At 60.2% G+C, this 14,281-nt stretch overlaps 2 protein-coding genes across 6 annotated transcripts; one reads left to right on the top strand and one right to left on the bottom strand.

Moving 5' to 3' along the window:
- Positions 1-4,262: 4,262 nt before the first annotated feature.
- Positions 4,263-7,523, top strand: LOC116827364 (uncharacterized). The gene is made up of 4 exons (XM_032784820.2): positions 4,263-4,344; positions 5,176-5,232; positions 5,495-5,591; positions 6,196-7,523. The coding sequence occupies exons 2-4, from the start codon at positions 5,197-5,199 to the stop codon at positions 7,209-7,211; spliced, it is 1,149 nt and encodes a 382-aa protein (XP_032640711.2). The 5' UTR covers positions 4,263-4,344; positions 5,176-5,196; the 3' UTR covers positions 7,212-7,523.
- A 1,586-nt stretch (positions 7,524-9,109) lies between these two features.
- Positions 9,110-14,281, bottom strand: LOC116827367 (uncharacterized). Of its 5 annotated transcripts, XM_032784823.2 has the most exons (3): positions 14,108-14,281; positions 13,705-13,797; positions 9,110-13,091 (listed from the first exon to the last, which is right to left on the bottom strand). In XM_032784823.2, exons 1-3 carry the CDS (start codon positions 14,241-14,243, stop codon positions 9,373-9,375), a joined length of 3,948 nt encoding a protein of 1,315 aa, XP_032640714.1. In that variant the 5' UTR covers positions 14,244-14,281; the 3' UTR covers positions 9,110-9,372. The 5 variants fall into 5 exon arrangements, with proteins under 5 accessions (XP_032640714.1, XP_032640720.1, XP_032640721.1 ...); XM_032784829.2 differs by lacking the exon at positions 13,705-13,797; XM_032784830.2 differs by lacking the exon at positions 13,705-13,797 and having other exon boundaries at positions 9,110-13,088.

Raw genomic sequence — 14,281 nt, 5'->3', positions numbered from 1 at the left:
AGCGCCGCAGCTGCGCTCCGGAGCCAGCCCCCTCTGGCGGCTCCTGCTCCTGGCCGGGCTGCGAGCGCAGGCAGCGCCTGGAACCGGGCAGCGGTGCCGGCGGCGGCGGATCCTCCCCCCGCCCTGGCCATTGGGGGCTCCTCACCGGCACTGCGGGACCTGGTGCCTTGGCTCTGCTTTGGCTCGGTCTGGTTTCCGCTGCCAGGCACCGGCTCCTCTGGCGTTCTCCGCTCCGGGGGCGTCTGCCCTGGGCTGGGCCTTGGACACTGCGAGCGAGTCTCCGCTCTGGCTGCTTGGGATGGGCTGAGCAGAGTGAGCTGTGCCAGCCTGTCCCCGGCAGGCTGGTCTCCAGGCCGTTCCAGTTATTGGTGTGGCTCTGCTCTGCGCCCTCCACATCCCTGTACAATGTGGCCACCAAAGCGGGGCGGCCCCATGCTCCAGTATCCAGCTCAAGCCAGTGAGCTATACAGACGTCCCTACTCACTGCCCCGTGTAGACATCAGCACCTCCCCTTAGCCCATCTGCCACAGCATCACTCTGGGAGCTCAGGGGGAGTTTCTTGGGTTTGTGCCCCCTCAGGCCTTTCCAGGGCGCTGCTGTCCAGGACTCTGGCCCCCAGTCGGTAGGGCTGGCTGGGTTTCTTTGGGCCTAGATGTGTCACATTTCGCTGGGCTGAAATAAAATGCCTTTTGTTTGAATTAGGCTATTTTCCTGAGCAGTCCAGATGGCTCTGTATCCTCTTCATGCCGATATTTGGGTTCTCCGCTCATTTTCTCTGTGGTGAGTTTACACTGATTTCCACGCCGCTGGAGATCATGGTGAATTGCACCAGGACTGGCACGGTCCCCACAGAAGCTCACTAGAGACTACCACATTGTATGAAGCTTGTCCACTGATGTTTGGTCTGTAAGCCCATCCTGCATGTGTGCTCAGTTGATACCCTGCAGTGCTAGCTTTCCATGCCAAGCGGCTCAGAAAGAGCCCAGAGCCCAGTTTTGGAGTGTGTATTATTGCTAGCCTACAGGTGTGCGTTATTTATAGTGTGTTTCAGTGTCTGCAGCACCCCAGGTCAGGGTATCACAGACATGCCCAGCCCCAGGGCTCGGGAGGGGGCAGGGAAGGCAGGAGCCATGCTGGGCACCTCGCTGCCCTGAGCAGGGGTGGGGGGGCTGCTGCATGGGGATTCCACGAGAGGGGCAAACTCTGTTGTGTTAGCGCTGAGCATCTCAGGACTACATCTCCCAGCATGCACCATGCCCAAGAGGCCTCTCCCAGGTGCATCACTGCCGGTAGAGATGCATCTCCCGGCATGCCCTGGCCCAAGTGGGCGGTGCATCTCCTGGCACGCCCTGTGCCGCAGCGGAATCTCCCAGTATGCATCATGCTCAGTAAGAGATGCATCTCCCAGCATGCCCTGTACCCAAGGGAATCTCCCACCATGCCCTGCGACAAGTCCGGGATGCAATTCCCAGCATGCCGCTTGGCTGTTGTCCTGCCCATGCTGCTCAGAACTAGCTCTCCCAGCATGCCCTGTTCCCAGTGTGGGGGGCGGGAGGCTGCAGCCGCTGCCAAGGGGAGAGGGCAGATGGCTCTCTTGCAGTGAGGCAGGGCAGAGGGCGCTGGAAAGGCAACGTGGCCAAGCTCCAGCCCCCAAACACCAGCTCATTGTAAGGTCACATGTGAGGAGGTTTGGTGTCAGGGGTCTGAGCTGGAAGCCTGTGCCTGTCTGTGTGCGTCGTCAGGCTTCCCCCTATAGCCCTGATCTGTGCTTGTGACGAGAGACACAATCCCAGGACTCTGGGAGCTGGGGCTGGCTGTGCAACTCCACTAGAGTGGGCAGTGCAGAGGGAGGGGCTCCAGCCTCTCTGATTTCACTGGAGACTAGGCCTCTGACTCCCCCAGAACCCTGTGAGAGCCCCAGGGCTGACATCACACTGAGACCAGCTGCCACAGCAAACCTCTTTGACCCTATCCCGATACATCCTCCCTCTATCTATAAATCCATCCCCCTACACTCTTTGTTCTATCTAAGCCTGTACACCCCTCTAGCTATATATAGTTAATACCTGTTACCTGTTAGTAAATATTCACTCTTTTAGTCTTTTTCGTTCTGTATATTTGATTCATTTATATATTAATTATTATTTAGAATCTCTAGGATATTAACAAAGAGTATATGTGAATTCTAGGGCCCAGAACACTGGTCCTTGACCAATAGGTAACCTTGATCAATAAGAATGGCCATCCTCGGTCAGACCGAAGGTCCATCTAATCCAGTATCCTGTCTTCCAACAGTGGCCAATGCCAGGTGCTTCAGACGGAAAGTGTAGCACAAGATCTGGTCCAAAATGTGAACCATCCCTGCCTATCCTGGCTAATAGTCATTGATAGACCTATCCTCTATGAATGTATCTAGTTCTTTTTTGAACCCTGTTATAGTCTTGGCCTTCACAACATCCTCTGGCAAAGAGTTCCACAGACTGACTGTGCGTTGTGTGAACAAATACTTCCTTTGATTTATTTTAAACCTGTTGCCTATTAATTTCATTGGATGACCCCTAGTTCCTCTGTTATGAGAAGGAGTAAATAACACTTCCTTATTTCCTTTCTCCACACCAGTCATGATCTTATAGCCCTCAATCATATCCCCCCTTAGTCATCTCTTTTCCAAGCTGAAAAGTCCCAGTCTTATTAATCTCTCCTCATATGGAAGCTGTTCCATACCCCTAATCATTTTTGTTGCCCTTTTCTGAACCTTTTCCAATTCCAATATATCTTTTTTGAGATGTGGCGACAACATCTGCTCGCAGTATTCAAGATGTGGGCATTCCCTGGATTTATACAGAGGCAATATGATATTTTCTGTCTTGTTATCGATCCCTTTCCTAATGCTTCCCAACACTCTGTTCATTTTTTTGCCTGTCACTGCACATTGAGTGGATTCCTATTCAGGAATTCTGTGTGTTAGGCTATAGCTAACAATCTGTGGCTTCCCTGTGTCTATAAAACTCCAGCTAGTCCAAGGAACTATCCTCTTCACATAGATATCGATACTGCTTACATAAGCATATATAAACCTGGGAAACAGATAAAGGAGGATTGTTCCAACAGATGTTTTCTATTAGGGAATCAACAGGGAAGACTGATTATGGGGGAAGAAAGAGCCAGTGAACATTATTATCTTGAAGAATTATTAGCCCTCTCGGCTGTAAATAATCCTGCCTTCACCCATAAACCAGGTGAGATGAGCATGTATCTCTATGACATCACAATGTATGGTTCCTTTGGCACTGGCAAAGAGGGTCTTTATGACACTGGTGTTGGAACTGGGCTGGGGAATGAAACCAGGCATCCCTCCAGGTGCAGTGAAGGAGCCCTAGCAGCTCTGGTTCTGCCCTCACAAGATGGTAAGCTGTGCAGTGCTGTACAGTACTACTCTCTGATGGAACCTGTGAGTAAATAATTCCAACTCCTCACTGTCATTCAACAATGGGAGTCAGCATTAACTTAGACACACACAGGGCCCACTCCAGCATTTTTGCTGCCCCAAACAGCAAAATAATATAAAATAAAAGCTGCAATTGGTGGCAGCTCTACCGCTGCCACTTCATTCTTCAGCAGCAAGTCCTTTGCTCCCAGAGGGACTGAGGGATATGCTGCCAAATTGCCGCCAAAGAGCCAGACGTGCAGCACATTGCTGTTGGCCGCCCCGAAGCACCTGCTGGAGCCAGCCCTGGACTTGCAGCACCCCATGCTTGGAAATCTAGCACCAAACCCTGCTCATAATCAGCTGGGGGATCTGATCATGGAGGCATGGGGCTGCTGCAAAGCCTGACAAAACTCCTGTTTTCATTCAGCACCAGGAATTATTGAGCTGGATCATCTCCCCCACCAGGATCTGGGAAGGGGCTGTGCAGCACCTGGTGTCATGGGGGCCCCAGATTTTGGTCAGCGTCTGCACCAACTAGCACAATGGGGGCGAGATCTCAGTCTCGGGGTTCAGGCAGCAGCCGCCCACACACCCCAGTCCCCCATGGATAGGGCCCCGAATAAAGCCACATTGTGACACAGCCGAGCTAGACCCCTCTCGGGGGGCTGGGCAGGCGGCAGCCCAGGCCCTCTCACTCTTCGGGGCTGCCATGGGCAGGGCCTGGCCGGCGGCAGAGCCAGGCCCCGCGGGCGGAGCCGGCCAGGAGCAGGCGCCGCCAGAGGGGGCTGGCTCGGAAGCGCAGGCTGCGGCGCTCCCCCGGTGCCCCGTCCCGCCCCGCCCAGCGCGCACCGAGCCGGCTGCGCCCGCGGGCCCGCGGGGCGAGCGCCGGGACGGCACCCAGCCCGGGGGCCCCGGTTAACTGGGGAGCTGCGGGGGGCGGGGCCGGGCTCGGCCGGGGCTCCCATGCACCAGGTGCGGGGCGGCTCTGCAGCCTCTGCTGCAGAGCGTCTCTGGGGCGGGGGCTGGGCACTGGCCCTCTATCTCCCATCCACCCAGCAGTGGGGCCTCCCCGGATCCCGCCCGGGCACAGCCTCCCTGCCCCCCAGGGCCTGGCTCTCCCCAGGGCCAGGGACGGTGCCAAGGGAGGCGCCTGTCTCCTTTCCCCTCCCTGCCCCAGCAGGACCCCACTCGCCCAGGCTTCCTGGATGGAAGAGCCCCGGGTCACGGCCCCACAGGACTGAGAGAGAGGATGGGCACATGCCCCTGGGTTAACTGGCTCCAGGGTGGTGCCCAAGTGCCATGAGATGATAACCTCAGAACTGACGGCCCGGGGGACCAGTGGGCTTGGAGTCCCCCAGTGCAGCCTGGCTGCCTTCCTGGAGGCCCCATTCAGGTGTGTGGGATGTACCCCTCATGCACCGTCTGGAGTCTCCCGTGGGCCAGGTCCCCCCAGCCCCAGTCCAAAAGCTGAAGGAAAAAGTAACATTGTTATGAAATACCCTCAGGTAAAACCAAAGCAACCTCTGGTCGAGAGTGAGGCCAGATGGGGCCATGGGACCAGCTCATCCGGCCTGGCTCATGGAGCAGAAAGGGGAGGTTTGGGCTGGCCTTAACTCCCTGGGGCTGGGCAGCTTCATTTCCCAGCCTGGGACAGTCCCTAGGGGCTCAGCTGCCAGTGTTCCTGCAGCCCTGGATGCTACTTCCCTGAAGATTCCCCAGGCTCTGACACTGTTATTTCTCAATAGGCGTCTCCCAGCCTCTGTAGCATGGCCTGCCTTCGTGGCACATCGGGGAGCAGCACGGTGAGTCCCTTCTCTTCGTGAATGTATGGCACAGAGGCTGCTGGCTGGGGAGAGGGGCCCTGTCTCAGGAGGCCAAGGACGACCCGAGGGGCTCCCTCACTAGGGGGAGCTGGGGGCTGCGGAGCAATATGGTGGCAGCCTTTTGCCAGAGATGCAGAATCTAGAACCGTTGGGTCCAGAGACACTGGGGCTTGGAAATGGGGCCGGGACTGTGAGGATCCAGTTTAGACCTGACTTCTCCCATCTCCTTCCCCTGTCCCAGGCTGCCCTCAACTCCCAGATGGAGCGCGGGGAGGAGCTGCGGGTTCCGGATTCCCAGGGCCGTGAGGAAGAGGAGATGTCACTTGGTATGAGCCCAGGTGAGGAAGAGGTTAACCCAGCTCTGGCACAGAATGGCCCCAAAGCTGTTGCAAAGCTCCCAGCATGACCCATCTGTATTCACCTGGCCCGTGATACAGCCCCACTAGCCTGTGGTGTCTCTGGGGCTCAGCCAGGATATGGGGGAGAACTGGCTCCTCTGCCCTCCCCTGGGGCAGGTTTGGGGTGAGACCCTGGTTCCCAGCCCTACAAACAGAGGTTTATTAGTGACATGCACCCCCACCTGCAGGGTCCCTTTGCCCTGGTGCAGGGAGCTATTCACAGTCAACTTGTGGAACTCTTTATCTGAGGAGGTTGTGAAGGCTAGGACTATAACAGTGTTTAAAAGGGAACTGGATAAATTCATGGTGGCTAAGTCCATAAATGGCTATTAGCCAGGAAGGGTAAAGAATGGTGTCCCTAGCCTCTGTTCATCAGAGGATGGAGATGGATGGCATGAGAGAGATCACTTGATCATTGTCTGTTAGCCTCACTCCCTCTAGGGCACCTGGCATTGGCCACTGTTGGTAGACAGATACTGGGCTAGATGGACCTTTGGTCTGACCCGGTACGGCCATTCTTATGTTCTTATCTGTGTCTCAGCAGATGACCAGGTGAGTGAGGAGGGGACTGCCCAGGTGGACGGGGCACCCAAAGGAGCCCAGCTGGACATTTGCCGGCGCTTGGAGCGGGTCGGGAGCCTGCGCCAGTCGGAAAGGAGAAGTGGTGCTGGGCAGCAGCCAGAGACCCCCGCCAAGCCCATTCCCCAGCCCCGAGGAGTTCAGCAGCGCTACGTGTGTGCTGAATGCGGCCGCGGCTTCACCGTGAGTGCCCGCCTGGTGAAGCATGAGCGGACCCACACTGGTGAGCGCCCCTTTGCCTGCACCGAGTGCGGCAAGCGCTTCACCCAGAACGCCAACCTGGTGCAGCACCGCCGCACCCACACCGGTGAGCGCCCCTTCTGCTGTGGCGACTGTGACCGGCGCTTCGGCACCAAAGCCGACCTGGCTCGGCACCGCCAGTCCCACACTGGGGAGCGCCCCTTCCGCTGTGCCGAGTGTGGCCGGGGCTTCAGCCAGAGCTCCAACCTGCTGCGCCACCAGCGCTCCCACACCGGCGAGCGCCCCTTCGCCTGCCAGGACTGTGGGGCCACCTTTGCCCGCAACGCCCACCTGGCGGCCCACTGCCGCACCCATACTGGCGAGCGCCCCTTCCGCTGCGGCCAGTGTCGGGAGCGCTTCGCCCAGGCCACCGCACTGATCCAGCACCGCCGGCTGCACACGGGCGAGCGCCCCTTTGAGTGCTCTGACTGCGGCAAGGGCTTCACTCGGGCCGCCACCCTGCAGCATCACCAGCGCCTGCACGCCGGCCAGCGCCCCTTCCCCTGCCGGGACTGCGGGGCCACCTTCGCCGCCCACGCCACTCTCCGCCAGCACTGCCGCAGGCACTCCGGGGAGGCTCCCTTCCGCTGTGCTGAGTGCGGGCGCTGCTTTGCCGTGAGCTCCGCGCTGCTCCGGCACCAGCACGTCCACACCGGGGAGCGGCCCTTCACCTGCCACGAGTGTGGTGCTGGCTTCAGCCAGAGCTCGGCGCTCGTCCGCCACCAGAGACTCCATGACTAGTGCCTGGTGCTCCCGGGCCCAGCAGCAGCAAGCCAGGGCATGACCCCTAGCAGGACGGGGAGGCTCTGGGCCCTGGTGGGAGAAGGGTGCCACAGGGGGCCCCATGCGAGTGGGTGAGGGGAAGGTGTTCTGCAGAGCTGGGTTAATTCAGCTGGAATAAATGAGCCCACAGGGTCTGCGGTGTCGCTGCCCAGCGCTAAACAATTCCACTCGGTTCGGGGTTCCTGTCCAGAGACCCTCGCTTGCTGAGCCCATGGCTGATGTCCCAGAAAACATCTCCTTAGCCTTCGATTAAAGCTACCAAAGAGTGCTTACCAGTTGTAGCCTTTGAAACGAAGTATTCCGTCTGGCATCCGCTGTGAACTGAAAGCAAAAGGAAATGGGGTGACAGCGGGTGCTCACGAGAATGGGGTGACGAGGTGCCCATGGGAATGGGGTGACAATGGGTGCCCACAGGAATAGGGTGAGAGGAGGCGCCCGAGGGAATTGGGTGACAGCGGGTGCTCACGAGAATGGGGTGCCAGGGGGAACCAAAGGGAATGGAGTGACAGCAGGAGCTAAAGGAAATGGGGTGACAGCAGGAGCTCATGAGAATGGGGGACAGGAGGTGCCTAAGGGAAGCGGGGACAGTGGGTGCCTGAGGGAGTGGAGTGACAGCAGGAGCCCGAGGGAAGGGGTCACAGTGGGTGCCCAAGGGAATGGGGTGACAGGTGCCCAAGGGAAGGTGACAAAGAGTGCCTGAGGGAATGGGGTAACAGTCGGTGCCTGGGGTGACAGCAGGTGCCCGAGGGAATGGGGTGACGGGACATGCCCGGGGAATGGGGTGACAGCGGGAGCCTGAGGGAACGGGCTGAGCGAGCCGCTGTTGGGTTGCTGAAGCGCAGTTGAATGATCCAATTTGTCTCAAACCTACCTCGCCGTTGTTAACAGGACTAGAACCAACAGAAGACAAAAAGGAATTGAATTGTCATGGAGTTGTGGTCAGGTCCGGGGGGGTCTCTAGGCCCGATGCTATTCAGTATCTTCATCAATACTTAGCTAAGGGTGCCCCAGGCTCCCACACAGACTTCAGTTGGGGGGGGGAGGGGTTTGTACATGCATGCCCATCGCCCTGCTCCCCCAATCTGGTCTCTGTCCCCACTTCCTCTCTGCTTGGGCAGGTCCCCTCCCTGCCTCCCACAGGGAGCCTCTCCCGCCTACCCAGTCCCACAGGTGGCAGTCACTGCCCCTCATCCTAACCCTTGGGGCTATTTCCCCACTGGCTCTGTGCTCCCAGCTCCAGGGCCCCCAAACAGATCCCAGGGAAATGGCCCTTTCCCAGACGGGTCCACCCTGCTGATGGGTTCTAGGCCACCACTGCTCTGGGTAAGTTTTAACCAGTAACACCTCACCACCTTAGCTCCCAAATTCCACCCTACAGCTGCGCAGCCCCAGAACCCTAGCAATCCCAGGGCTGGGGCAGCAGCAGCCATTCCGTGGCTGGGGGGGAACCCAACCCTGGTTCTGGCCCCTTGGCCTCCCGCAGGAGCAGAGTCACTCACCACTTCACACGCTGCCCCAGCCCAGGTATAGCCCCAAGACCAGAGTGGCAGGGTCTGCTGGAAGCTGAGGTTCCCAAAGGGGGACTAGATCCCATCGGAGCAGGTGCTGGGCGCCTGAGGCCCCATGGGTATCCCAGCCTTGGGTGAGCAGCTGCATTCCAGCAGGGGTTATGGGCTGCACCGCAACAGAGTCATTCCCCCTGCAGGAATGGCTGCGTGAGCACACCGGCCTCCCCCCCAGCGGAGATGCTCACACACGATACATGGGCTGTTTTGCTCTCACACCAAGGCCACGACCTTTGCCCTGCCCCCGAACAGCTGCAGAGAGATGATGCGCATTTACAAGGGAGCATTTCCCCCTCTTCAAAACCGTTTATTGACAGAAAACTCTATAGAACATGGCACAGAAAGTTCTCCCCTCTGTTCCCCCCCAGCCTCACCCAGCATTCCCTATCCCACTGCATGCCAGAGAGAGGAGCCTGCCAGCTCCACGGGTAGCGCTCCTGTGCCATGGGCTCTGCTGGCATGCTCTGTGGGCTGCTTGTACCACAGCTCTGTGGTACAGGGCAGCGTCCCCTTGGCTCCAGGGCTGCTGTGGCTCCCAGGCCCAGGGACTGGCTCTATCTCGTGTGGATGCGGTGGTGTTTGCAGAGGTAGGACCGAAGGCTGAAGCGCTTGCCGCACAGCGCACACTCGTGGGGTTTGCCGGCTGCTGCGGCATGGATCCGGCGGTGCTTGCAGAGGTATGAGCGTTGGCTGAAGCACTTGCCACACTGGGGGCACTGGTGGGGCTTCCCCGCCCCGTGGATCCGGCGGTGCTTCACCAGGTACGAGCTGCGGCTGAAGCACTTTCGGCACTCGGGACATTGGAAGGGATTCTCCTGCACCAGGGCCATGGGCGATAGGGGGGTCTCGGCCAGGCCTCCCCCTCGCTCAGCCATGACACATTGAGCCTCTCCGGCCTGGATACTCTGCAGCGAAGCCAGCGCCAGGCTATGGGCCATGGGACTCTCTGCTCCATGGCAGGGCTCCCCGTGGACTGTCTGCACTGCACTCAGTGCCAGGCTCTGCTCGGTGCCATGGCAGGGCTCCCCATGGACTGTCTGCACTGCACGCAGAGCCGGGCTCTGCTCGGTGCCATGGCAGGGCTCCCCGTGGACTGTCTGCACTGCACGCAGTTCCAGGCTCTGCTCAGTGTCGTGGCAGAACTCCCCGTGGACTGTCTGCACTGCACGCAGTGCCGGGCTCTGCTCAGTGCCGTGGCAGGGCTCCCCGTGGACTGTCTGCACTGCACACAGTGCCGGGCTCTGCTCGGTGCCGTGGCAGGGCTCCCCGTGGACTGTCTGCACTGCACTCAGTGCCGGGCTCTGCTCGGTGCCGTGGCAGGGCTCCCCGTGGACTGTCTGCACTGCACTCAGTGCCGGGCTCTGCTCGGTGCCGTGGCAGGGCTCCCCGTGGACTGTCTTCACTGCATGCAGTGCCGGGTTCTGCTCAGTGCCGTGGCAGGGCTCCCCGTGGACTGTCTGCACTGCATGCAGTGCTGGGTTCTGCTCGGTGCCGTGGCAGGGCTCCTCGTGAAGTCCCTGCAGGGTAATCAGGGCTGAGCTCCCCTCTGCTCCATGGCAGGGCTCCCCATGGACTCTCTGCAGCACAATCAGCTCCAGGCTCTGGGCCGTGGGTCCCTCAGTGCCATAGCAGGGCTCTGCATGAATTCTCTGCAGTGCAAACACGGTTGGGCATTGTGCCACGTTACCCTCTGTGCCATGCCAGGGCTCCGCATGGACCCTCTGCAAGGCAATCAGCGCCGGGTTCCCTTCTGAGGTGTGGCTGGGCTCCCCGTGGATGCCCTGCAATGCACTCAGGGCTGGGCTCCATTCTTGTCCATGGCAGGGCTCCCCGTGGACTCCCTGCAGCGTAGTGAGCACGGGGCTCCACCCTGCTCCATGGCCTGGCTCTGCGTGGATGCCCTGCAGTGTAGTGAGCATTGGGGTCCACCCTGGTCCATGGCCTGGCTCTGCGTGAACACCCTGCAGTGTAGTGAGCACCGGGCTCCACCCTGCTCCATGGCAGGGCTCCACATGGACGCCCTGCAGTGTAGTTAGCATAGGGCTCCACCTTGCTCCATGGCCTGGCTCTGCGTGGACACCCTGCAGTGTAGTGAGTACTGGGCTCCACCCCACTCCGTGGCCTGGCTCTGTGTGGATGCCCTGCAGTGTAGTGAGCACCGGGCTCCACGCCGCTCCATGGCAGGGCTCTCCATGGACTCCCTGAAGTGCAAACAAGGTTGGGCTCTGTGCCACATTGCCCTCCCCTCCGTGGGCAGGCTCCACATGGCTTCTCTGCAGCGTAGTCAGCACTGGGCTCCACCCCGCCCCGTGGCAGGGCTCTGCATGGACTCCCTGCAGCATAGTCAGAGCCCAGGTCCTCTCTGCTCCATTGCTGGGCTCCACATGGACTCCCTGCCCCTCACTCAGTCCCGGGCTGTGCCCCACTCCATGGCCAGGCTCCACGTGGACTCCCTGCTCCTCACTCCGCCCCAGGCTCTGCCCTACTCCATAGCCAGGCTCCGCATGGACTCCCAGCCCCTGACTCAGCCCCCGGCTCCGCCCCACTCCATGGCCAGGCTCTGCATGGACTCCCAGCCCCTCATGCAGCCCCAGGCTCCGCCCCACCCCAAGGCCAGGCTCTGCGTGAATGCCCTGCAGTGTAGTGAGCACCGGGCTCCACCTCGCTCCACGACAGGGCTCTCCATGGACTCCTTGCAGTGCAAACAAGGTTGGGCTCTGTGCCACATTGCCCTCCCCTCCATAGGCAGGCTCCACGTGGCTTCTCTGCAACATACTCAGAGCCCAGGTCCTCTCTGCTCCATTGCCAGGCTCCGCGTGGACTCCCTGCCCATCACTGAGCCCCAAGCTCCGCCCTACTCCGTGGCCAGGCTCCGCATGGACTCCCTGCCCCTCACTGAGCACCAGGCTCCGCCCCACTCTGTGGCCAGGCGCCGCATGGACTCCCTGGCCCTCATTCAACCCCAGGCTCCGCCCCACTCCGTGGCCAGGCTCCGCGTGGACTCCCTGCCCCTCACTCAGTCCCAGGCTCTGCTCCACTCTGTGGTCCGGCTCTGTGTGGACTCCCAGCCCCTCATTCAGCCCCAGGCTCTGCCCCACCCTGTGGCCAGGCTCCACGTGGACTCCCTGGCCCTCATTCAGCTCTGGGCTCCGTCCCACTCCACAGCCAGGCTCCGGGCGGACTCCTTGGCCTCCATTCAGCCCCAGGCTCCGCCCCGCTCCGTGGCTAGGCTCCATGTGGACTCCCTCGCCCTCACTCAGCCCCGGGCTCTGCCCCACCCCATGGCGGGGATCCAAGTGGACTCCCAGCCCCACATTCAGCCCTGGGCTCCGTCCCACTTCGTGGCCAGGTTCCGCATGGACTCTCTGGCCCACGCTCAGCCCCGGGCTCTGCCCCACTCCATTGCCAGGCTCCTCGTGTACTCCCTGCAACAGACTCGGCACCGGGCTACCCTCCGTTCCGGGGCTGGCTTCCATGTGGGCTCTCTGATGCTGCAGAAGCCGCGAGGCCCGGCTGAAGCCACGGCCACACTGAGAGCAGTGGTGGGGACGCTCCCCCGTGTGCATGAGCTGATGCCGGAGCAGGTCCGAGCGCCACAGAAAGCCCTTCCCACAGTCCCCACAACTGTGGGGTTTGTCTCCAGTGTGGTTCCTCTGGTGGGAGCTCAGCTTGGAGCGGCGGCTGAAACTCTTTCCACAGGTGGCACACGTGTGGGGTGGCCCCCCGGCAGCTGCACTCTGGGGCACAGTGATGTCCCGCAGGGGGCTGCCTCCTTGCCTCCCCGGCAGCGGGTCATAGCGGCTGTTCTTACCCTGCCTCCTCCGTGGAGGGTTCCTCCTCTCTGCCCGGTGCTGGTTCCCACCAGCTCTGCCCTGCTCCGGGATCCAGGGAATGTTCTTTCCAGTTCTTTTCAGGAACGGCCCCTCTGGCTCCAGCATCCCTGCTACACCTGGCTCCGGCATCTCCTGCTTTAAAGTCCTCACAGAGCTTCTCAGGAACGGCCCCTCTGGCTCCAGCATCCCTGCTATGCCTGGCTCCGGCATCTCCTGCTTTAAAGCCCTCACGGCACTTCTCAGGAACGGCCCCTCCGGCATCCTTGCTATGCATGGCTCGGGCATCTCCTGCTTTAAAGCCCTCACAGAGCTTCTCAGGAATGGTCGCTCCGGCTCTGGCATCCTTGTTATGCCTAGCTTCAGCATCTCCTGCTTTACAGCCTTCACAGAGCTTCTCAGGAATGGCCCCTGCGGCTCCAGCTTTACCGCTTCATCACCTGCTGGGACACAGAATGCAACCAGAGGTGAGTCCCAGCCTCAGCTGGGGGACCACCTGGGTGCAGCCAGGAGGGCCCATGCAATCTGACCTCCTGCGTAGTCTAGGCCCGAGACCTGCCCAGAATCCATCCCGGTTTGTACCAGAGCAGCCCTTTAAGAGAACCATCCCATCTGGCCTGAAAAATTGTCAGTGATGGAGAATCCACCACCACTCCTGGTAAGTGCTTTCAGTGGTTAATTCCTCTCCCTGTCAAGAGGCACACCACCTTTCCAGTCTGAACATTGCTGGTTTCAGCGTCCAGCCAGTGGCTTGCGTTAGACCTTCAACTGCTAGACTACATAGCCCATTATCAAATATTTGTTCCCCCTGCGTAGCTGTGTATAGACTGTGGTCAAGTCACCCCTGAACCTTCTCTTTGTTAAGCTACAGAGATCAAACTCCAGGGATCTATCGCCATAAGGCAGTTTTCTACCCTTTCCTCAGTCTGGTGGCTCTTCTCCAACCCCTCTCCACTTCATCAACCTCCTTCCTCAACTGTGGGCCCCAGAACTGGACCCAGCAGCGGTCGCCCCAGTGCCAAGTACCAAGGGCAAAGAACCTCGCTGCTCACTCACCACTGGGATCGCCGTAGGGCTGCAGCTCCAGCACCCACACATTCTCCCCTTCCACCCAGGACGCTGGGTCCGGCAGGGGAACAGAGCATCCTTCTGGAGGAAGCAAAGAGGTGAGGTCAGGGAGACCTCCTGGGGATGGGAAGGTGGCACCACCCTGTGCCTGGGGGAGGTCACACTCGCTAGGAGCAACAACCCCAGGGTGACTGTCATTGCCTGGAGGCTCCCGCTGCATCAAGGGAAGCCCTCAGGAGGCCAATTCCAACAGCCCCTCACCAAGGGGGCTGCACTGGGTGTCCCCTACTGAGCATCCCAAGGGATTCCCCCTCCCCTGATTCATCCCATGCGGCTCACATCCCAATAGGCAGGGCTCCCATACATCATCCCCTCCCCAGGGCGGACTCACCTGCAGCTCCTTGAGAGTCCCTTCCCCGAGTGGGCTCTGCCGCAGCCATGAATGAGCCGGTTTGTCTCTGCAGCCTGCCAGGGTGAGAAAGGCAGTCAGTGGGGGAGTGCTGGGGGGGTGGGGTGCTTCTGCCCATTTGCTGCCCCTGGATCTGGTGTCTGTCTCGCTGGGGAA

The sequence above is a fragment of the Chelonoidis abingdonii genome, chromosome 14, assembly GCF_003597395.2.
Source record: "Chelonoidis abingdonii isolate Lonesome George chromosome 14, CheloAbing_2.0, whole genome shotgun sequence".
Classification (NCBI taxonomy): Eukaryota; Metazoa; Chordata; order Testudines; family Testudinidae; genus Chelonoidis; species Chelonoidis abingdonii.
Note: the sequence above shows the minus strand (reverse complement) of the source record. Positions and strands in the feature narration are given on the sequence as shown.